We start from the raw sequence: 25,501 nt of genomic DNA, 5'->3' as shown, positions 1-25,501 counted from the left end.
TCAAATTCTTAAGAGACCCTGGTTCAAGAAACAATATGGAGGGCAATTGAGGAAGACATTCAGCTTAACCTATGACACACACACACAAGAGGATACCCATACACAGTCTTATCTTCCTACACACATACAAGCACACACACTCACTCAATCACACACACACAAGGATACCCATACACAGTCTTGTCTCCTACCTTAGGTTATCAAAGTGTACATATCTTCCAAGATGTAGTTCAATTCAATTCTTGACTTCTACCTAACTAAATTTTTAATCTTCTGAACATATTGTATATTTTATTCGTATTATTAGTTTATGTAACAAATACTGTAAATGCACTAAGCACCATCTATGAGCCAGGACCATGCTGCATTATGGTGACACAGTGATGAAGAACTTTATACTTTCTGCCCCTTCCCCCAAGAAAACCACAGTATAATGATTAAAAAGAAACTACCAGTTTACCAGAGTGCCAGGTGATTTTTGTTTCGGTTTTTTGGTTTTTGTTTTTCAAGACAGGGTTTCTCTGTAGCTTTGAAGGCTGTCCTGGAACTCACTCTGTAGACCAGGCTGGCCACAGATTCACAGAAATCTGCCTGTCTCTGCCTCCTGAGAGCTGGGAGTAAAGGCATGTGCCACCACCACCTCTCCACCAGCTGATTTTATAGATTATAAATGCATGTGGAAATGCATGGAAGAGATAAAAATTAAAAAACAACTTCCAACAAGTGGCACTCATGCTGAATGTCAAAATGTATGTCAAACCACAGAGGTCTTTTCAGTCAGAAGAGAATATGTTCATGGCAAGTAGTCAAAGTGGGCAAAATATTTTGGAAGCATTTTTTTTTTTTCAGAAATACATTAGAGCAATTAAGAGGGGAACTGGACAGAATTGAAGATGGGGGATCTAGAATAATTTCAAGTATCTTCCACCTCCCTGAGTTTATTATTTTCTAATATCATTACATAAAGAATTAAAAAAGCTCTCAGAGCTCATTATGGATTATTGTGATTCAATTCACAAGTCTCCTGGTTCAACCTAAACAAATAATTTCTACAATTTGCTGAATGTTTTTCATGTACCAGGTCGTATTAGACTCTTTATAAACATTAGCTGATTTGTATTCATATAGTTCACTATTTTCTATCACCTTTTTTCTTGATCACAATAGTACATGACATGTTGAAGTTACTCCAGTACTGATTTGATGACCTGTTACAATATATAAACATTGGAGACAATTTGGAAAACAGGAAAAAGAATCCATTTTTTTAAAAATAAAAATGTCTGTAACCCAACTCTCTGTTAATAATTCGCTAACTTTGGGATGAATCTCCACCTTGTCTTTTTCTATCTAGATAGGCATGCTAATCTTAGTTCAAATGCTGCTACATTCGTTTTTAGTGTTTAAAAATTGCTAAATCCTAGATAAGAACTTCTTCAGCTAGATTTGTCTTTATCCCCAAAACAGAGAATATTTTCTTAACTATGTCAAAATTGTTGTTAGTGCTAATACAGATACACTGACCATTCTTCCCTCTCTTCCTCATGCCTACAGGCTTGCTATGGCATCCTTAAGATTCCAGAAGGCAGCTGGCTGTGTCGTTCCTGTGTCCTGGGCATTTATCCACAGTGTGTTTTGTGTCCTAAGAAAGGTGGAGCTATGAAGACCACCAGGACAGGGACTAAATGGGCCCATGTCAGTTGTGCCCTGTGGATACCAGAAGTAAGAAACCATCTGAATCTGGGACCATTTACTCCAGGGTGTCCTACTTCCCATGATGTTTAGACAGACAGATACTTGTCATGGAAATGCTTCCTGCTCACCTATATTTCTGAGATTTCTGTGCTACCTCAGGTCTTCTTGGACACAAGTGTGCATTTTAGCCCAAACTTATGTATTTGTGAATGGTACTTTCAGTGGTGTTTGATAAATTTGTTTGAGAGAAGAGGCATAAAAGACCAGAGTGTGGGAGATGGAGATGGCATAGCTCTTAGGAGCTCACAGTGCTCTTATAGAGGATCTGAGTTCAGTTCCAATACCATGTCAGGCAGCTCACAACTGACTGCCTTTAATTCTGCTTCCCAGGGAATTGATGACCTCTGGTCTCCAGAAGTACCTCTACACATATACACATATAGTAATATTTTTATAAACAAATATTTTAAAACTATTTACTATTTTTAAAATAAACACACTACTTTTTTAAAAAAAAGACAAAGTGTGAGAAACATTTTAAAAGTAAACTTTACCTTACTTTAAAATACCTGTAGCCACAGCCAGGCGGTGGTGGTGCATGCCTTTAATCCCAGCACTCAGGAGGCAGAGGCAGGCGGATCTCTGTGAGTTTGAGGCCAGCCTGGTCTACAGAGTGAGTTCCAGGACAGGAACCAAAGCTACAGAGAAACCCTGTCTCAAAAAAAAAAACACCTGTAGCCACAAATTAGTCTAAAACATGAAATACCACAGAACTATACTAATAGCATCCTGGAAGGCTCCCTTATATCCCCTCCTTTCCTTATTTCCTGGGAATAATAACCATTTTGATTTTGATCAGCTATAGATAAGTTTTATATATTTTTGAGCTTCATGTAAAAGGAATTCATACAGTAAGTATTATTTTATGTCTGGCTAGCACTCCATGTTGTAATATGTATCAGTAGTTCACCAATTTACATTGCTTAGTAGTTTGCCATTTTATGGATATACTGTTTATTCATCCTGCTATTGTTCATTAACTTAATTAAAACATGGCTTCTAAACTAAGCATAGTAGTACATTCCTGTAATCCCTATACTTGGGAGATTAAGATCTAGAAACCAGCTTGGAACTGTCTAGTGAGCTAAAAGCCAACCTACATACTTAGACCCTGTAAACCTACAAACAAAACCCACAGATTTGGGCTAGGGTGTAGCTAGTGGTAGAGTATTTGCCTAATATGAACAAAGCAGCTCTCCATTACCAAAAAATTAAATTTAAAAAGGTTGAAGCCAGCCCTGGTACATATGCCTGTAAACCTGCATCTTTGGTTGGAAAGGCAGGATAGTCAAAAGTTCAAAGCCTGGGCTGCATAGTAAACTCAAGAGTAGCCTAAGCTATAGTGAGACCTTGTCTCAGAGAAAAAAACAAGAGCTAGGGAATATAGCTCAGAGGTAGAGCACTTGCTTAGCATGTGCAATGGCCTGGACTTGATCCCTAGTACCACACACATAAAAGTAAAACAAATCATCTATAATCCTAACACTCAGAAGGCTGAAATAAGAAGGTCATGAGTTAAGGACCACCCTGAGTTACATAGATGCTATCTCAAAAATAAAAATACTAAAACTTTTAGCCAGGCAGTGGTGGCTTACACCTTTAATCCCAGTACTTGGGAGGCAGAGGCAGGTGGATCTCTGTGAGTTCAAGGCCAGCCTGGTCTACAGAGTGAGTGCCAGGACAACCAGAATTGTTACACAGAGAAACCCTGTTTTGAAAGAAAAAAAAAACTTTCAAAAAACTTCTCTTAGGGCTTCTAATTCTTGATTTCTAGATTTTGAATTATTAAAGATCTCTCTTTCCTGATCTGGATATAACTTGTACTAGATGAATCATCTTAGTTTGATAGTTATTCACTGTTTAAAACCTGTTTCTTTCTGGTGCTGGAGAGATGGTCCAGGGATTAAGAGCATTGGCTACTTTTCCAGACCAAAATCCCAGCACCCATATAGTGGCTTAAAACCATTTGTAACTCCATTCCCAGAGAATTCAATACTTTTTTTTCAGACCTTTGTAGACAGTCCATGCATATGGTGTACAGACATGCATATAGGCTAAACACTCATACACAGAAAATAAAACAAAAAATAATAATTTTAAATATTTATTTCTTGGGTCTGGAAAAATGGCTCAGTGATTAGGAGCACTAGCTGTGGCTGTAGAAGACCCAGGTTCAAGTCCCAGCACGCATATGGCAGCTCACAACTATCTGTAACTCCAGTTGCAGGGGATCCATGGCACCAGGCATACGTGTGGTGCACATATATATGCATGCAGGCAAAATATGCATACAAATAGAATAAATATTTAGAAAACAGTTTCTTTCTTTTAAAAGGCATGTATAAAGTTATAAAAGAGAAACAAGAACACATTTTTAGCAGTAATTAGATTGACCCTTTGTTTCCAGATGGAAAAGAATTTTTTCATCTTTTTTAAAGTATACCTTTCCTTTCAGCATCCCCAAAGACTTAATTTCACTTTGAAGCTACTTTGGCTGAGAGAGTAGGGTAAGCTAATAATAGTTACATAGTTTTAAAGATTGGGGTTTAGAAGTGATATCATCCTCATTCTTTCTAATTACATGCTGCAGTCTCTTCATTACATAAATTTGCTGCTACTTTCCAACAATATTATCCTGCTTTGTGAACCAAATATAAAGATCTGTCACCGCCTGTCTTTATATTTAGTTGATTAAATGAAATAGCAAGGCATGTGGTACCATCTCTAACATAAAACAGATACTAGAATTTCTAAACTTTCTTTCCTTTCCTTAGTAGCTTTCTTTGGTTCCTAAGTAAAGATGGATATATCTTGATTCTTTAAGGTAACCATGACTACCTAGTCTACCCTCGTGCACTCACATCACATATATGAATTGTTTACATTGCTAGAAGTAACTGAAGGACTGAGCAATGAAAAGAGATCTGTTTTGTTTATTCTTAGTTTCATACTAACCTTGGAAGATACGGCTTACCTCATTGTTTTAATGTTCTCAGCTTCATATAACATCATTTATAGTTTGTGAAAAGTACTTCTGAGATGCCTTGGTGCTTCTGCCTTATGATATTTTATTTGTAGGTCAGCATCGCTTGTCCTGAGAGAATGGAACCCATCACAAAAATCTCCCATATTCCACCTAGCCGGTGGGCCTTAGTTTGCAGCCTGTGCAAGTTGAAGACAGGGGCTTGTATTCAGGTAAGTGCCCTGAGAAGTAGTGGAATGAGCTAAAACCAAGAGTCTCCCCTCTCATGTGCAGGACGGTGTCATTCCACAGAGCATGTGTGGAAATCTTTTCAGATGTTGCTTCCAGGCTATTCAGCTTGGTTTTTGGTTTTTTTTTGGGGGGGGGGGGGATTGGTTTTTCGAGACAGGGTTTCTCTGCAGCTTTGGAGCCTGTCCTGGAACTAGCTCTTGTAGGCCAGGCTGGCCTCAAACTCACAGAGATCTGCCTGCCTCTGCCTCCCGAGTGCTGGGGTTAAAGGCATGCACCACCACCGCCCGGCTCATGGTTTTTTTTAAAGATTTATTTTTATTTATGTGTATGTGTGTGGGTACCCCCAGAGGCTAGAAGAGGGTGTTGGATCTCCTGGAACTGGATTTACAGGTTGTTGTGAACCATCCAGCATAGCTGGGAACTTGGATCCTCTGAAAAAACAATAAATGGTTTTACTACTAAGCCTATTCCTTTCAACATTCATATTGGTTGTGGGCATAGTGATATACACCTTAGGCCCAGCTACTCGGGAAATTGGGACAGACGAATCAGTTCAGTTCAGGAGTCCAAGGCCAACCTGAAAAAACATAGTGAGATCCTTTCTCAAAATAATACTCATAGTGGTATTTAACCTTTTAGTGTCAGAGCTCATGAATTAACTGAACTCTGAAGCTGAGTGATTTCATTCTTAGTAGGAATAAGCTATAACTCTAAAGCTATAAGCCTATAACTCTAAGCTATAAGTCCATGTTCAGTAAATTCATTAATTGTCAATTTAAGATCCAGAATGATTGAATAGATGGCTCTATAAACATTTGAGTATGGAAAGGTATATTTGAATAGATAGTCTGGTGACTAGTTTTGAAAATCATTCTCATAGGCTTCTATGTTGCACATGGCAGTACAAGTAATGTTTTCTAAAATATCTGAGGTACAGTATCACTTCACTTTCTGTTCCAAACATACTAAGGTGGTACTGCTTGTAAGTGGGAAGGAAGGACTGACCTTCCATTCCATAGTCTTACTGTATGTAAGCTGCAGACGGTTGAAATTAGATTTTCCTGTACACCTTCAGAGAAAGGAGTCTCTGTAATGTCATAACTTAAGACAATGACACTAGGTGTTCACTGCTGATTAGCATATCAGGTTGCAGACTTGTTATCTAACAAATATGAGCACTTGTCATGTTTTTTAAAAATTTCTTTTGGCTGATTTTATTTATCTTAGCTATAACATTTTAGTATTTATAAAGGAAAAGTGTCCCCCTAATATTTATGGACTTTGCTGTCTAATATTATGTCAATTCAACACAAGCTAGGGTTATTTTGGAAATGACTCAATTGAGAAAATGCCCATAAATAGACAAGCCTGTGATGCATTTTCTTGATTGATGACTGATATGAGAGGTTCCAGCCCACCATGTGTGTGTGGGGGGGGGGGTGCCACTCCCAGTCTAGTCCTGGGTACTATAAGAAAGCAGTTTGAACAAGCCATAGGAGCAAGGCAGTAGACTCTTCCACGGCCTCTGCATCATTTCCCACCTTGCGTTTCTGTCCTGACTTCCTTGGATTATGCAAATTGTAAGATGAAATAAACCCTTTTCTCCCTAAGATACTTTTGATTATGGTGGATTTTTGTTTTTTTGTGAGGATGTTTGTTACTTTGTTTTTCCTGGTTTTGGGTTTTTTGAGACAGGCGCTCTCTGTGTAACAGCCCTTACTGTCCTGGAACTCGCTTTGTAGACCAATCTGGCCTCGAACTCACAGAGATCCACACATTTCTGCCTCCCAAGTGCTGGGATTAAGTTCATGGACCACTGTGCCAGGCCTGGTATTGGTGTTTTATCATAGCAGTAGAAACCCTGAGCCACTAACCTATCACATTGTCTGTTTGTTTAAGTTCTTTCCTGTTTGCTCTCCATATATGAGCCTCTTAAAGGCTAAGATGATACCATTCCACCATTAGTATTCATTTAGGGTTCATTAAATAAATGCATATGTTTCCTTGTATCAAATTAATTTATAATACATATATTCCATCAAAACAATATTTTCCATGTGCATTATTTAATAATTTTACAGTGGAGATTGACTTTGTATTCAAAAAATTACTTATTCTCCTCATTATGGCACCCACATTTCCCACTATTTTGCTGTTAAAGATTATTTTTATGCAATCAGTAATTAATAACATAGTGAGGAAAAAAAACATTGGCCTTATCCTTTGCAGATCTGAGTTTGCATTGCAGCATTAGGCTACACATTCTGTGTTCTATTATATTGTTCATCTATGAGTTTTATCTTACCTAGTTTTGTTCTACGCTTTCCCCACACCTTGACATGGTTAGACATACAGTAAATACTAGATTAATGGGTGGCTAATAGATAAACAGATGAGTAGATGGAACATTCTAGAGGTTTTTTTGTCTGTAGACCAACGGTTTTTAATTTTATTTCTTAAAGTTCAGATTCTTGATTTTAGAGAACTCTGACTAAATTGAGGCTATTATGCATTTTTTTAGAAAAGATTACACTTTTTTTTTTTTTTGGTTTTTCGAGACAGGGTTTCTCTGGCTTTGGAGCCTGTCCCGGAACTAGCTCTGTAGACCAGGCTGCTCTCGAACTAACAGAGATCCGCCTGCCTCTGCCTCCCGAGTGCTGGGATTAAAGGCGTGCGCCACCATCGCCCGGCAAGATTACACATTTTATTGATTTTTATTGAACTATACATTTTTCTCTGCTCCCCTTGCTTCCTCTCCCCTCCCCTTCAACCCTTTCCCAAGGTCCCAATGCTCCCAATTTACTCAGGAGATCTTGTCTTTTTCTACTTCCCGTATAGATTAAATCCATGTATGTCTCTCTTAGGGTCCTCTTTGTTGTCTAGTTTCTCTGGGATTGTGATTTGCAGGCTGGTTTGCTTTACTTTATGTTTAAAAACCATTTATGAGTGAGTACATATGATAATTGTTTTTCTGGGTCTAAGTTGCCTCACTCAATATGATGTTTCTAGCTCCATCCATTTGCCTGCAGATTTTTAAGATGTCATTATTTTTTTCTACTGTGCAGTACTCCATTGCTTTAAATGTACCACATTTTGCTTATCCATTCTTCAGTCGAGGGGCATTTAGTTTATTTTCAGGTTCTGGCTATGACAAACAATGCTGCTATGAACATAGTTGAGCACATGTCCTTGTGGCACGATTGAGCATCCTTTGGATATATACCCAAAAGTGATATTGCTGGGTCTTGAGGAAGGTTGTTTCCTAATTTTCTGAGAAATCGTCACACTGACATCCAAAGGGACTGTACCAGCTTGCATTCCCACCAGCAATGCAGGAGTGTTTCCCTTTCCCCACAACCTCTCCAGCATAAGTTGTCATCAGTGTTTTTGATCTTGGCCATTCTTACAGGTGTAAGATGGAATCTCAGAGTTGTTTTGATTTGCATTTCTCTGATGGCTAAGGATGTTGAACATTTCTTAAGTGTCTTTCAGTCATTTTAGATTCCTTTGTTGAAAGTTATCTGTTTAGGTCTGTGTCCCATTTTTTTATAGGATTATTTGTTATTTTGATGACCAATTTCTTGACTTATGTGCATATTTTGGAGATCAGTCTTCTGTGTGATGTGAGGTTGGTGAAGATCTTTTCCCATTCTGTAGGCTGCCATTTTGTCTTGCTGACTGCATCTTTTGCTTTACAGAAGTTTTTCAGTTTCAGGAGGTCCCATTTATTGTTTCTCTTGGTGTCTATGCTGCTATTATGCATTTTTTTCTTTATTTTTTTGTTTATTTTTTTTTAGTTGTTGAAAAATAAAATTTCTGCCTTCTCCCCATTTCCCTCCCCCTCCTCCCACACATTGCCCCCTCCCCCTCTCCCCCCCACTCCATTCCCCCTTCCTCTCGAGAATGAAGAGCAGTCCAGATTCTCTGCCCTGTGGGAAGTCCAAGGTCCTCCCACTTCTATTTTTGTGTGGTGCTGGAGATTAATCTCAAGATCTCAAGTATGCTGAGCAAATGCTTTACCACTGAACTGCATCCTTATAACAAACTTTAGTATAAGGAAATTTAATATGCTCAACAACTGTATATGCCTAATTGTATACTAGGGTTTACTTTGGGTCTACAACTGTGGAGTTTATATTTTAGTTTGTAAAAGTAGACAGCAATAGATGTTAAATAAAATGTTAGAAGGTGATACCTGCTGTGGAAAAGACTGTGGAGGTCAGTAAGGAGTTTGGAAGTGTGATGCAGGGAGTGTGAGTTACAAGTTTAAGCTGAGGGTTAGGGTAGGACTAACTATGGAGGTAACATTTGAACAAAGACTTCAGTGCAAGACAAAAAAACTATGTAGATGTTTAGGATGAAAGTGTTCCAGGCAGAGGAAACAGCCATGAGATAGGAGTGTGCCTGGCCTATTTGATAAAAAAGAAAGAATCCAGCAAGATGAATATGGAATGTTTGGGAAAGAAGATCAAAGAAATTATATGGGTCTTTAATGGTTAGAGGAAGGACTGTTAAATTTTTTCTGTAAATAGCAAGATAGTAAATATGTTAGACTTTGTAGACCATGTAGTTTCTTGTCACAGCCACTCAACTTTGCAATGTGGCCATAGACAGTGTTTAAATAAGAGCCTTTTTGAGCATGAAGGCTTCTGATAATCCTTTAGCAGACACTAGTCTGGATTTTGCCCAGCTTTCTAGACATACTTGCTCTAATTGCCAGATTTCCCAAATTTCTCTATTCTGTATCTTATTTTGGAGTTCCTATTCTATCTAGATCCTGAGGCTTGACCTAGTCTATGAACTGAGACTGTGTCTAGAAAAAAAAAAATGGCTTTGAAGCTGGGTATGATAGCATGCACCTATAAGCCCTAACATTTGGAAGGCTGGGGCAGTAGTACCACCAGTTGTGGGCCAGCCTAGGCCATATAGTTAGACCCTGTCTTAAAACACAAGGTGGGAAAAAAAAGATGGAGGAAAGTGGAAAGAGGGGAGAGGAGAGAAGAGGAGGGATATACTCTTTGGCGCCAGCCTCCCAGGATTTGAAACCTGGTCTTCTTGCTGGTTATGTAAGCTTAGAAAAGTTACCTAACATCTCTGGGCTTCAGTTTCCACAACTATAATTGGAGACAATAATAGTAATTACTTAAGATGGCAGAGAACATAGCATAGTACCTAACAGATAAATATACATGTTAATGGGACAGCTAGTAATTGTATATGCCCATATTATTATTCCCTAGAGTAAATCTGATTATCTGATAAAAATCTCTAACATGTATTTGGCTAGCCAAACTAAATAGAATCATCCAACATTTGTGGTTTGGATTGATGGTAGAGAGATAAGGGCCTGTTTGAAGTCACTTACAAGTATACAAAATTTAAATTGGTAAACTAGCACGAGTTTACTGTTAGGCCAATATGAGTTCAATTGTGATGGAAATTAACTTCTAAAAGATAAAATCTTCAAGTGGAGAACTAGTAAATAAGAAAGTACATTTTTTTCCAGTGACTATTAAAAGTGACACAATAAGGAAAATGAAATACTAAGATTAAAAGGAAGGTGGAGGAGATAGCTCAGTGGTTAAGTACTTGCTGCACAAGCATGAGAACCTGAATTTGAATCCCCAGCACCTATTTAAAACTAAATGTTTGGCATCATACATCTGTAATCCCAGCTCTGGGAGTGATGTGCAGAAGCAGGCAGATCCTGGAATCGCTTAACTGGCTAGCCAGTAAGCTGAAATGGTGAGCTCCACGTTCAGAAGCAGACTTTGTTTCAAATATAAAGTGGAGAGCAACTAAGGACATCAACCTCTAGTCTCCACACATAAAAGAGCACTCCTCCACCCACCTAGAGAAGCATGTCATTGGTTTTTTTGTTTTTTTTTTTTTCATATATTTCACAATTCATTAATGGAAGTTGTTCTTGTTCTAAGACTGTTATAATCTCTGCCTTTGGGAGCTCAAAACATTTTAAGGGGAGATAAATGTAAACATGGGCTAGACATGATGTGATACATGCCTGTAAAGCCAACACTTGGGAGGTAGAAGACTTCAAAGCCAACTTTGGCTATATAGTCAAGCCATCCAATTTTAAAACCAAAAAAAATGGGAAAAGTTAGGTAACACTTCAGTGACATCTCTTCTCAGATTGTAGGGCTGAGAGATAAGAGCTGGTCGTTACCGTAGATGTTAGAGTATAAGAGTAGACCATTTATGGCATCGTTTCTGTAAACTGTTGTGAGTTATTTGTATGCTATGTGAAAATGTGTTGCTGTGATTGGTATAATAAAAAACTGAATGGCCAATAGCTAGGCAGGAAGAAAATGCTGTAACAGCAACATATCTATTAATTAATTTTATGTATTCCTGTGACAAAATACCTGACAACAGCAACTTAAGGAAGGAAAGGTTTATTTGGGCTCACACTTTGAAGGTATAGTCCACCCTGGCAGGGAAAGCACAGTGTCAGAAGAATGAGTCAGCAAGTCATACTGTGTCTGTAGTCAGAAAATAGAAAGTGAGATGAATGTTCGACTCAATTTCTCCTTTGTAATTCACTAACCAATGATGATGGTTCCACCAACATTGTCAACCTTCCTTACTCAGCTAAATATTTCTAGAAATAGTGTCAAAGACACCACAGAGTGTTTTCATGATGATGCTAAACCCTGGCAGTTGACATTAGTGATTAATCATCATAACACCAAAACAAAGCAAGTATGAAACATAAAAGTCAAACGACTATACCACCAGTAGCTGTAGAAAAGAAAATAGGCTATAGAGACATATCAGTAGTTAGTAATATATAATGCTCTTCTAGAAGACCCAAGTTTGGTTCCCAGCGTGAATTGGGTTGCTTACAGCTGCTGCCTATAACTCCAGCTCCAAGACACTGCACTATTTTTTTTTCTTGTAAAGGAAAACATTTAATTGGGGCTGGTTTATAGTTCAGAGGTTTAGTCCATTATCATCAAGACACTGCACTATTATGCATATAACCACATAAAGGCATGCATATCTGCAGAGTTGAAATTAAAATTTAATCTTTGTAAAGAAAAGAAAGTGGCAAAAATGTGGAATAAACTATGGAGTTAAAAGTTAAGATGGAACCAGGTGGTGGTGGTGCACACCTTTAATCCCAGCACTAAAGAGGCAGAGGCAGGTGGATCTCTATGAGTTTCAGACCAACCTGGTCTACCATAGCAAGCGCTAAACCAGCCAGGTTTTACATAGTGAGACCGTGTCTCAAATAATTAGTAAAGGTGGTACACACCTGTAAGCCCAGCACATGGGACAGGGAGGCAGGAGGACTGGAAGTTCAAGGCTAAGCCTAAACTAAAAAATGAATAAAGGTAATAAATGAAATAAAGATGGTGTAGGAAAAAGGAAAAAAATAAACAAAAAATGAAGCTGAGGAAAAGAGTAAGCTGTTTTAAAATACAGATATAGAAGATGTAAATAAAGTCAGGTAAAAGTGAATAGATATAAATAAAATATGAATAAAACTATAAATAACAAAATTTTGAAAAACCTAAAACTATAGTAAAAAGATAAATAGGCTGAATTTTTTAAATATATAATTGACACAACATCCTTTCCCAGTCTTTTTGTTTGTTTGTTTGTTTGTTTTTTGAGACAGGGTTTCTCTGTGGCTTTGGAGCCTGTCCTGGAACTAGCTCTTGTAGACCAGGCTGGTCTCGAACTCACAGAGATCCGCCTGCCTCTGCCTCCCGAGTGCTGGGATTCAAGGCGTACGCCACCACCGCCTGGCTCCCAGTCTTTAAATACTAGAATGTACCAGGTCTGGGAGAGGGAGAGAACTGGATCTATCTTAATACCTCTCTTTTCCCACAGTACAAGTTGCTGCTACATGCTGCTGCTCCTATAGGGCTGGACCTACTCAGGATATGTTATCCGTTATGTTATTGCTCTAGAAGTTTCTCTGTTTAGCTACTAAAAGCCAGTGCTGGCCATAGGAGCCAAGCAGGTTGCCACTTACCGTCTCTAACTCCCTCCCTCCCTCCCTCCCTCTCTTCCTCCCTCTCCCCCCTCTAGTGGGGATATGGCAAGATTCACACCAAATCCTCATACTTGATTTAAGGCTTACATGGCCAGTTAATGCATAAGCTAAGGGGTATTCTGCAAATGCATCAAAGAATGGGGAGGCAAAAAAATGCCACGTTCTGCACTGGACAGAAAGAATCAAGGAAACCTAGTACTCTGCCTACCAGACCCTACCCAGGAATTAATAACCCCAAAGGAGGCTGCAGAAATAAATTGATAACCCAAGAGTAGGCCTACCTAATGACCAAGTACCAGTTATAAAGTATCAGCTCAAAGGCCACTCTGTGCTCTCAGTCTCCACAGTAACCTGAAGATAACTGGGTTTATGACTCATTAGAGTAGTCAGGGTCAGTGACCACCATGCCCTCCATTCCCTGCCTAAATACCACAGCTTGTCCAAGGAGGTGTATATCTTATGCTCCTCACTATATCACCCCCAAAACCATGCATTCCGTGTTTATTTCTCCACTCATAGCCTTGGAGGCCAGAGGTAATATTCCATTTGTCTGACACCTTGTTCTTGGGTCCTTCTGGAAGTCAGGTTGATATCATGTAACCCAAAGCCTCTACCATAGTCACACAGTTAGCATAAACTACATATTAGAACATTCCAAAGGCTTACTTGCTACTTCTCAGGTAATAGAGGCAAAGGGTCAAACCCTTCTTTGGGCAAGGTTAATCCTTTGCCACACGGTATTCAAAAGAAAGGAAAACATAAATAAAAACTTCTGCATAAATTTTCATAGCAACATTATTTTATAATAGCAATAAATAAATATTTGACTCCAAAAGTTGGCTGTGCTTTCTTCTTTTAGCCCCAAAGTGTACACAGACTTCCAATTATAAATACCACAGAATAACCTTTTCTAAAACTAGATGATCCTTGGGTTCTCATCAGCCCTCATTGTTCGCCATGCTCAGAGAGTCCAGTTTTATCCCATGCTTTTTCAGTCACAGTTCAGCTGGCCTTGGTGAGCTCCCAATAGATCAGCTCCACTGTCTCAGTGGGTGGGTGCTCCCCTCGTGGTCCCGACTTCTTTGCTCATGTTCTCCCTCCTTCTGCTCCTCATCGGGACCTTGGGAGCTCAGTCCAGTGCTCCAGTGTGGGTCTCTGTCTCTGTCTCCATCCATCACCAGATGAAGGTTCTTCTTACTTAGCTTCTTTGGGATCACCAAGTGTAGACTCCGTGACCCTTGTTTATGGCTAGAAACCAATTATGAGTGAGTACATCCCATATTCATCTTTTTGGGTCTGGGACACCTCACTCAGGATAGTGTTTTCTATTTCCATCCATTTGCATGCAAAATTTGAGAAGTCATTGTTTTTTAACGCAGCATAGTACTCTAATGGCACGGGGTTTTGAACCTACCTAATGTGCTGGCTTTGTGGGAGCCTAGCCAGTTTGGATGTTCACCTTCCTAGAAATGCACGGAGGGGGGAGGACCTAGGACTTACCACAGGGCAGGGAAATCTGACTGCTCTTTGGGCTGGAGAGGGAGGGGGAGAGGAGTGGGGGGAGGGGGAGAAGGGTGGGAGGAGGGGGAGGGAAATGGGAGGCTGGGAGGAGGAGGAAATTTGTAAAAAATATTAAAAATAAATAGAAAAATTAATAAAAGAAAAAAAACCATAACTGGAGATTACATTGAAGCTATGGCAATAGAAAACATCTAATATAATGAAAAACAACTTGAAGTAATTGTCCAACTCAAAATCCAGACATAACCTTCACTTTGTTCTACCATTCTCTGCATGTATTAAATAATTTCTCTTCTACCTAATTAACCACATCATCTTTAAGACACATCCTAGTTATATAGAGCCACCTGAAGCGTCTCAACTCCTCTCCTAATTGGTCTTCTATTGCTATCAGAAAAAAAAAATAAAAATAAAACTAGATGATTTTACGGCAGAGTTTGCTAAGAGACATTCCTTATTATCATCCATGTATTTGTCTTTTTTGTGTAATTTCTCTCTCTACATTCTATAAATTTATCCTGGAAGACATTTATTCGTTTTTAACATTTTATTGGTTGTTGCTAAAATATGCCTTTTACTATTTGGTTTATAAGTATCTGTATATAGATTTAAGCCAATTGATAATAAAAATACTCAGATAAAAATGCATCTTGAGCTTAACATCATCCTCATTTTCATAAGGTTTGTCAAATATGTGGAAATTTTAAGGATACATATTTCTATGTAATATAACCAAATTTTCCAAAAGAACTATCCAAAGCTAAGAAGGGCTGTTTTGTGAGAATGTGCTTTTGTCAGTGAAAGAATCTAGTAGGTATCTAGATTACCACTTCATTGGAAATGGACATGTCTAAATCACATAATTTAGGATAAGTTTAATTAACAGTAAGTGTAAAGGCTGGATTAGATGATATTAGAGTTATATCCCATTCCTGATTTTTTTTTATCCTTTGAAGTTGTTTAAAGATAAACCTCCTGCCAGGAGTGGTGCTACACACCTTGATCCTAGCACTCGGGAGGCAGAGGCAGACTATCTTTGTGAGTTCAAGTCCAGCCTGGTCTACATAGTGAGTTCCAGGATAGCCAGGGATACACAGAGAAAACCTGTCTTGAAAAATTCCTTTACTAGTTGACAGTATTGTCTTAGAAGAAGAGGATTGAGTATTCAAGAAAAATGAAATAATTATACAACAAATAATATGAGACAGTCTTCAGCAACTATCAGTGGGGTATTAAAAACAGATCATCTCCCAGATCAAAGTTATAGAATGTAGAAATATAAACTGCACCAGATAAAAAAAAATACATAAGTGATAATTAGGAATGTCTCTTAAGCAAACTGCTATAAAACCCATCTAGTTTTTAGAAAAGATCATTCTGGGAACTGAAAAAATGGCTCAGTAGTTAAAAGAGTTCGATATTCTTGCAAAGGACCCAAGTTCAATTCCCAACACCCACATAGACCTGCTCACAACTCTGTAACTCCAGTTCCAGGTGATCTGACACCTCTTCTGACTTCCATATACATAGTAAACATGCATACACATTCACATGAATATTTTTAAAGTCATGTGATATTATAATTAAAAGTTTGTACATTTTGGTGGTAAAGAGGAAAGCCAGCTATTAGAAAATAATGCTGCTGTTATTTTGTTTTCATTTTTATTGGGTATCTTGAACTATGAAAAGTCCTGCCATATTCTTTTTTCTTTCTTTTTTATTTTTACTTTTAAAAAATATTTACTCTTGCCAGGCATGGTGGCTCATACCTTTAATCTCAGCACTCAGGAGGTAGAGGCAGGTGGGTCTCTGTAAGTTTGAGGCCAACCTGGTCTACAAAGTGAGTTCCAAGACAACCAGGACTACACAGAGAAATTCTGTCTTGAAAAAGTATATAAGTAAATAAAATAAATAAATAATATTTGCTCTTAACTTTTCATTCAGAAAATTAAGGACATTTGATTTAATTCATAAAGGTTTTGACAGTATATGTGGTCTCATTCTATTTTCTTAGAAAAAAAATCTCATGTTAGCATATATGTGTACCAATGTATTTTAAGATCTCTTAAAAGGAAATCTGTAACAACTTTTTTTAGTTTTTTGATAAAGGGTTTCTTTGTAGCTTTGGAGCCTGTCCTGGAACTTGCTCTTGTAGACCAGACTGGCCTTGAACTCACGGAGATCTCTGTGAGTGCTAGGATTAAAGGCATGCACCACCACCCAACTCAAAAGCTATAACATTTTAATCATAACAAATGGTAATTTAGCTTAGGCACAGGAATTTATGGGCTAGATTCTTCCTGCTCTTTCTCCCTGTGAATAGTCAGTGTGTTCCATGGTAATGTGAATGACAGAGTAGTACAAACTTATTTTAAAATGTCTGTGACAAAATCCTCCAGTAACTTACTACAGTGATGGAGTGTGTGTGTGTGTGTGTGTGTGTGTGTGTGTGTGTGTGTGTGTGTGTGTGTTGTCTAGTTTGGCTGAAATGTGGTTCTTGGAACTGAGGAGTTAAATTTTTCAATGTATGTCATTTTTTAAAATAACACGTATTTATTGAGGGAGCGCACACGTGGAGATTAGGGAATAACTTGCAAGAGTCAGCTCTCTCCTACCATGTAGGTCCTAGGGATCTAATTCATCATCAGTTTTGGTGGCAAAACCCCTTATCTGCTGAGCCATTGTTCCTCATAGTATGTAATTTTAATTAGCCTTTTTTGTAATTTTGGAGATGAAACCCAGGGCCTCACACATGCAACAGAAGGGTTCTAACATGGCTCAACATCTTGGCCCCATTTAAGTTAGTATAAATTTAAGTAGCCATTCATGACTGTGGTCTAATGCATAGTTCAGGTGTATTAGAACAATTTCAGGAAGTAAGGTTACTTAGATACTGGATTTATTGTGACCTTTTAGAGCCATGGCTGTCCTAGCAATAATATTAACTATGTCTTTTCTTTCATTTATTCTGAGCAACTGCTTTCTCAGTAGTTTATGGTATTGCCTGAATTCATGACATCCTGGTACATAGGTAGCTGATGTAGGTTCTGTCTTAAGCTTTATGTCCAGGAATTTTTCAGCTATTAGTAGGTAGTGTGTGAAAAGTATTACAATAAAAGCATATATAGGCAATGTGGAAGACGCAGAGAAGAAACCATATAAAACTTTACATAAATTAAGAGACTTCTCAAAAAAAGCAACTCAATACTTGCAGCTTAAATTGAAACCTTAAAATGGGAATTTCATATTTTTGCTCTTTTCTATATGACCAAGTTTCCTGGGTAACATAAAAAAATTCTTGGGCTGGAGAGATGGCTCAGAGGTTAAGAGCACTGGCTGGTCTTCCAGAGGTCCTGAGTTCAATTCCCAGCAACCACATGGTGGCTCACAACCTCCCTAGCGAGATCTGGTGCTCTCTTCTGGTCTGCAGGCATACATGCAGGCAGAACACTGTATGCATAATAAATAAATAAATCTTTTTTTAAAAAAAGGGGGGGGAAGCATATAATAATTTTTTAAAAAATTCTTACTTGTAAAATATGTTTCTCCTTTTTTTATTTGTAAAATATTTGTCATGGTCAAGCCTTCCCCTGTCTTTTTTGCTTTCTATAAGCTCACAGTTGGGGCCAGAGACATAGGTGTTCCCTATCCTCTTCCCATCTACTGCCTTAACACATTTTTTTCTCCTTCAGTGCTCTGTGAAAAGCTGTCTCACTGCCTTTCATGTCACCTGTGCCTTTGAGCACGGCTTGGAAATGAAGACTATCCTAGATGACGGTGATGAAGTAAAATTCAAGTCATTTTGCCTCAAGCATGGCCAAAACAAGCCAAAAATTGGGGAGGCCGAGTACCACCACCATAGAGTTGCTGAGCAGAGCCAGGCAAAAAGTGAGAAAACCAGCCTGCGGACACAGAAACTTCGTGAACTAGAGGAAGAATTCTACACCTTGGTCCAGGTGGAAGATGTTGCCAAAGAGCTGGGGCTATCTGCATTAACTGTTGACTTTATCTATAACTACTGGAAACTGAAGCGCAAAAGCAACTTCAACAAACCATTAATTCCTCCCAAAGAGGATGAAGAAAATGGCTTGGTACAGCCAAAAGAAGAAAACATCCATACTCGCATGAGAATGTTTATGCACCTGCGGCAGGACCTAGAGAGGGTAAGATGACCAGCTCTTACTATTGTCTACATAGAGATAGAAGATATTTTTAAAATGACCACCCCATTATATAGTGTGAGCTTCTGTGTCTTTCCTTATCATGTGAGTTCATTGTGGTCCCATACATTGGGTTCTGTTTAAACTTTGACTGGGATTGGAAAGGCTTCATAAGTACTTGCTCTATGAACTTTTTAATTTATGATTTCCAGGTAAATTTAGTGCTATAAGAATTGAGAGAAAAGTTAGGTACTGTGTTTATCCTAGGAAATTTCATAATTGTCTAATTCTGGAAATTAACCAGGCTTGGTGGTACAGATGTCAAGTGCTATCATTCATACTCAGGGATAAAAAGGAGAGGCTAACGTATTATGCCATTATCTTCTCAGCTGGACTGTGTACATAAATACTGATCCTCTTAAATTGTAGACTAGAGAATAGGTTTCAGAGAGAATCTTGGAGCACTTGCTCTTAAAGCCCATTGACATGGGAACCATGTCCCGATGATTGTCATGCTATAGTAATTCCTTTGATTTGGGTCATGGTCTGTGACCCTTGGGTCTTGTCTTCACTCCTCACTCCCACAGGCACCGGAACTCAGTGACCTTCAGTGTAACTGAACAATTTCAACTGTAAATTTGCTTATTATAACAAACATCTTTATTCACTGGGGATTGGGCTTGCAGGTTCGAAATCTATGCTACATGATAAGCAGGCGAGAGAAGCTGAAACTTTCACACACCAAAGTGCAAGAACAGATCTTCGGTTTGCAAGTCCAGCTTATTAACCAAGAAGTTACAGAAGGTAACAACCTGTGTGTTAAAATTGTACTAGCAAATATAGAGACTGATTATATCCATTTTTACAATTTGGTTTTATATCTATTGTGCCACTTAAAAATTGTTTTGTATGCTTCAGTCTAATTCTGATAATTATGTGACCTATTTCACTGTCAACTTCCAATGAGAAATTAATTCCTGGGTAGAAATTCCCTTCCAGGAAAAAAAAAATGAAAGGAAGGAAAAGAAATTCCAGGATAGGATTAGAAGAGTTGTAAATCTAAGCCAGATAATCTATTAATTACAGCCCTGAAAGTGTTTTGTAGTTATCAAATTCATTTAAAATCAAGAAGCCAACACCAAATTCTAGTTTCCAGAAACCATTTAATTCCAGGGTTCCTTATCTTAAAAGTAATCTGTTAAAACAGATCTTTGGCTAGAAGTTAAAAGATATAGTTCTAATCTTTTCATTTATTCACTAATATTTATTGAGAACCTACTAGGGTAGTGGTTCTCAATCTGTGGGTTGCAACCCCTTGGGGGTCAAATAACCTTTTCACAGGGGTCATGGAAGACCATTAGAAAATATAGGTATTTACATTACAATTCATAACAGTTGCAAAATTATACTTATGAAGTAGCAATGAAATAATTTGATGGTTGGGGAACCATTAAGCATGAGGAACTGTATTAAAGGGTCACAGAATAGGAAGGTTGAATACCACTATACTAGGAACTAAGAACTAAACTAGAAGATAGAGCAGTCAAACAGAGAAATCCCTGCATTACCCACTTAATGAGAAAGATACATGATGATACAGTAGATGCTTGGCTAGAATCATGACAGTCATGTACAGGACACTTCCCTATCTGTCTTTTAATATAGAATAGGTGGGAGAACCTGATCACTAAGGGTAACTTAGGCAAAATGTATAAAATCAGCACCTGTTAAAAGCCAACCATAAAATAAGAAAAAACATAGAAACAAGATGTTAGGTAGACATCAAAAGCCCCTGGGGTATTTGTGGCTGCATTATAGGATACTGGTATAGCAGGAAGTAGCAGGGATACTCAGCCACAAGGTTACCCCGTAACATGACTGTCAAAGCAATAAAAAGTAAAGGAAAACAGGGAGGAGCCTCTATGTGATAACAAGATTGGACTCAGCCAAGTGGCTTCTGATTATAAGAATATAGCAGCTTGGGCTGGAGAGATGGCTCAGAGGTTAAGAGCACTGACTGCTCTTCCAGAGGTCCTGAGTTCAATTCCCAGCAACCACATGGTGGCTCACAACCATCTGTAATGAGATCTGGTGCCCTCTTCATGTCCAGCAAGCATACAAACAGACAGAACACTGTCTATATAATAAATAAATTAATTTTTACAAAAAAGAAAATAAAAACAAGAATATAGCAGCTTCCAGCATCAACATGTGGCAAGCCCTAGCAGAGATGGAGGCTGTAGTTGTTCGAAATGGTCCCTTGGGGAATGCATGCTATCCTTTAGGATACTTCCAAGCTATCCTTTCTCATTTTTATGAAGCTATATATTATAAGAAGATAATGGGCAAAGACCAATTTTATAGTAATATATCCGGGTAATTAATGCATCCTAGCATAGGCATCCTATACCTCTCCCAGGGCCAGCAAGATGATTCAGCAGCATTTGCTTCAAAAGCCTGGTGGCCTGAATTTGATCCTTAGAACCCATGTAAAGATGGAGAGAACTGACTCCATAATGTTGTCATCTACCTTCACGTGCATGCTATCGCACATGTGCCCATATATGGGTCCAATAATATTTTTTAAATTATTCTATACCCCACAATGGGAATTTGTAATCAGGATATTATAAAGTAAGGACATAAAGTATTCAGGAACCACCCACTGCTTCTAATGCCAGATTAAATAAAATACCTATGTGGCTTTCTATTTGGCTTGTTTGGGAATGCCTGAAGAGAATGAGCAATAAAATCTGAAATGTCTTGTGTTTGAGGCACATCTTCAGTCCTACTCATTACCCATATGCCCAATCATAAACAGACAAGAAATGAAAGACATGGAAATGGGGACAGAAGACAGAGCACACTAGTTGTTGCTATTGTTTTTTAGGTGTAAAGGTTGAGAGCCATGGATACTGTGGGACTCTGGGTTCATCCTCTACTGCAGCTCACTTTACCTGCTCACCATGGTATACATGCTCATCAGAGACAGTTGCTTATTAGACATTTGGAACAATAGGTTCATGAACTCTCTTTGTGATACACATATGCTTAATAATTAAATCAGTTGTTAAGCAAATCTTCCTTTTTGATTTCAGGACTTTCTTTGACAAATGCACTAGAGAACTCATTGTTTTACCCACCACCACGTATCACCTTAAAGTTGAAAATGCCTAAATCAACCTCAGAAGACTGCAGAGACAGCTCCACAGAAACAGAACACCAACCCTCCTCGCCTGGCAGCAGCTCCCCTGGTCACAATAAAAGGAGCCCACAAATGCCTGAGGAGGCGCTGGACATGAATGTGAAAATGTATCCACGACATCCACTAGAAATCAAGAGTAACTGTTTGCTGGCTAGTCGCAGTCATTCTCGAAGTGAAGCCAAGAGTTCCAGTCCTGCTCAGAGAGCTCCATCTGCCGAGCTCTATCATGGGCAATCATTAGGAAAGCCTCTGGCCCTTCAGGCTGCCCTCCACGGACAGGCTTCTATTGGTAATGGGAAGAATCAGCCTAACTCCAGGCTTGCCGGTTCCAATGGTCTGGAGGGCAACTGGTCTGGAAACATCACCCAGAAAGATAATTTAGATGAGATTTTCTGTGACCAGGAGTCAATGCTCAGCCCCCACTTGCCCAGTCAGGGCAACATTAGAAAATCTGGCATAGAACACTTTAGCAGATCCTTTAAGGAGGCCACCAATACATGGGTGAGGCCCACTGAGGACCTCCAGTACTGTGTTAAACCAACTAAGAATGTGAGTTCTAAGGAGCAGTTGTGGGGTAGACAGCTTCTCAGGCGGTCAGCAGGAAGAGCTCCATATCAGGAAACTGATGGGTATTGCCCTGATTTAGAGCCCAGCGATTCAGAAGCAGAAGGGGAAGGGAGTAAAGAAACAGCAAGGGTAAAGAGAGAAAGTTCTGACCGAGAAAATCCTTCTCATGATTCTGTTCGGGAATGCCATGGGAAAAGCGAGACACATCCTCATTCCCACAGCTCAATGCAAAGGTGATCAGAAATACCTAAGCAGACTTTGCCCCACATTCTAGGGGAAATCTAAACACCCAAAGGATTCTAGTGTATATTAGGAGGAATTGCAGGGAAAATGATGGTATGATGTTTCGAAAAGGTTTCAGGTCTAGTTTTTATAAGCACATTACAAGAGTTGCAGATTGACTGGGGTTGCTTTGTTGGAGGCTGCTGGTAACAGTTGGGCCCAGAGTATTTGCTCAGTGAGTACTTCAGGACCGCTTTTCAGTTATCTTAACACACTGATTAAACTACGTATTAAGAATCATTGTATTGTCAATGGATTTGCGAGAGAACATGACAGACACTAAAGCTACTTATCTTTTGAAACTATAACATGTGACTCCTTAGAGCTCATGTCTGTAGAAAGTTTCTAATTCCACTGGTATCTATAAACCTCTTTAAGGGAGAGACCGGGAGAGCAGCATTCTCAGATACTGTCACTATTGTCTTCCTTGCTTCGTGCAAGGTTGAGTTTCTTTCACAGTATCATATCGTATAAAGTCAATTCTCCTAAGTGTCCAGTGCCTGTTCCTAGACCTGCTTGTTGGGAACACACTCATAACTCTCTTATCCAGCTAACAAGCTAACTTGTGGATAGTGTTTACAAAAGTACTACTTCCAAGGAAATGCTCTGCTTCTCAAGGCATTTGCAAAGACTTCAGAGCCTTTCCTGAAGTGTGACCTTTTCTGGGATATTTGTACCAGGTCAGGGTTTTTTGTGTTGTTTTCAAATAAGTTTGACTAAAGTTGGGCTGACAGTTTTTGTATACCTGCTTTAATGTTTATAAAATTTTTATTGAGGTATAATTAAAATATAGTGTAATGCGCAGAAGGTTAAGTATTCTTACCTGCTTTAATTTTGAAACAGATTTTTATTGTCAGACAAATTTGAAAGCATGTGTTTAACACATGGATATAATTTAGCTTTGTATGAATTTTGAATCCAAGGCAATTTCCCAAGTGTAAAAGTTAGAGCCATTTTTCAGAACTTGATTATACCACATTACCAAATAATCAGCCTTGATTCATTTCTAGAGGAAGAGAATTCTGAATTAGAGAATGAAATAGGTCTGCTTCCCATTTAAGATAAGGGGAAAGTAGCAGTTTATAAAATGGGAGGCAGACTGGAATTCTCAGCTCCCTTTTCTTCTTAGCCTTAAAATAATATTCTCTTTCTTCTAGTTTGGGAACATATGGAGAAAGTTTTCAAACAAGAGGCCATTTTCAATTTCTGAAGTTTCATGCTGGTGAAAGCAGCAGTAGGTGCCAGTGAGGGCAGTAGCCCTCTAGCCAATGCAGTGGAGCAGTTTGCCCCTCCTGCTTTTGTTCTTAGAACCTTGTTAAAGGCATCTTTGGGGTTTTGTTCTCCCTCTCCCTCCCCCTCTCCCTCTCCCTCCCCCTCCCACTCCCCCTCTCCCTCTCCCTCCCCCCCTCCCCCTCCCTCCCCCTCCCCCTCTCTCCCCCTCTCCCTCCCCCTCTCTCTCCCCCTCTCCCTCCTGTATTTTGCCTTTCCTTTGGCTGCATCTTCAAAATGTTTGTGTGCCTATGAACATGTATGAAATGTGTGAACATACTATAACATGTGTAGTAGGTGTTCTGAATTTTGTTTTAGTTGAAAAATGAGGAAAAAATTTCCTCTTAATACCCTCGGCCTCTGTTTTTGAATACTTCTAGGTACATATAAATTTAACACTTTCATGGTAATGAGAGTATAATGGAGGTGAGTGTTAAATTTCTTATATTAAAGGCCAGTAAATTGGCCTGTGTGCTTTCATGCCTTTGAATTCTGGGGGGGGGGGGGGGTGACCAAACATGAAAACAGTGCTTTAGCCAAATTCCATATGAAATGCCATTGGGAGAGTATTGCCTGAAAAATCATTCAAGTCAGGGAAATAAAATGGTAATATTTTTTACAGAATTTTCCTGGGTAACAAATGAGCCTTCAGTTTGTATACATTCCAAATACCCCAAAATGCATCTGCAACATTTTGTTCTGAAGTATTACCTCTTAACCTTTGTTAATGTTTTTTGTCTTGTCTTATATAATTCAAGTTTTGAAGATAAGCTCAATCTTTTTTCAAATGTCACCTTTTTATCAATACTTTTTCATTAAATTATGAAAACTATAAACTACTGTTAGTGTGGTAATTTTCTGTTTTGACATACTGATTTTTAAAAATCTATGAATTTACTTATGTTAGAAGGGAGGTTCAAGGATGAGGAATTGAATGTTTAAAAGCACAAAATCATCTGGTCATGGCAATGCACGCCTAGACTCCCAGCATTTAAGGCTGAGGCATGAAGATAACTTCTAGGACAGCCTGGGATACAAGACCCTGTCTCAAAGAAAAAGAAAGAAAGAAAACACATATTCCCAATTCAGGTCAATATCAGAAGTCAAAGAGAACCCTTTGTACTTTGCCCAGAAACCATGATTTCATCAGGCTAGTAAGATAAAAACCTTAGGATCAACATTTAAAATGGTCAGTGACATAACGTGACAGGATACACAAGACAATTGTTTATAATACTCATTTTATGCAGAACTCTGGGAGTCTGTCATGGAATCAAGGTTATATGGTCTCATTGGGCAGGACTTTGAGAGGGTCAATATTTTCAAGTTGTCAAGGATCATTAAGTAAATCAGTAGTGAAACAGATGAAAATGATTGTTTCTGCCTCTACCTACCTCATGTGCTTGTTAGTAGATGACTGTTCTAGTAATTCATTCTGAAGATTTTAAACTATTAAGTATATCCTGTTACATCCAAAAAAGGTTGTTGGGTTTATAAGAATGTAT

At 38.7% G+C, this 25,501-nt stretch overlaps 1 protein-coding gene across 1 annotated transcript in view; it reads left to right on the top strand.

Annotated features, from left to right (window-relative positions):
* LOC121443688 (protein Jade-3) overlaps positions 1–24,009 on the top strand; it is a 100,034-nt gene extending 76,025 nt beyond the window's left edge. Inside the window, exons 10-14 of the mRNA XM_041645493.1 lie at positions 1,555–1,722; positions 4,834–4,950; positions 18,206–18,676; positions 19,360–19,477; positions 21,772–24,009. Of these exons, the coding sequence (XP_041501427.1) occupies positions 1,555–1,722; positions 4,834–4,950; positions 18,206–18,676; positions 19,360–19,477; positions 21,772–22,682 (1,785 nt within the window). The 3' untranslated portion in view covers positions 22,683–24,009. The remainder of the gene's footprint in view (positions 1–1,554; positions 1,723–4,833; positions 4,951–18,205; positions 18,677–19,359; positions 19,478–21,771) is intronic.
* Positions 24,010–25,501: the final 1,492 nt, after the last annotated feature.

The sequence above is a fragment of the Microtus oregoni genome, unplaced genomic scaffold (genome assembly GCF_018167655.1).
Source record: "Microtus oregoni isolate MIOR12 unplaced genomic scaffold, Mior012 000112F_000, whole genome shotgun sequence".
Classification (NCBI taxonomy): Eukaryota; Metazoa; Chordata; class Mammalia; order Rodentia; family Cricetidae; genus Microtus; species Microtus oregoni.
This window is presented reverse-complemented; position numbering and strand designations above follow the sequence as displayed.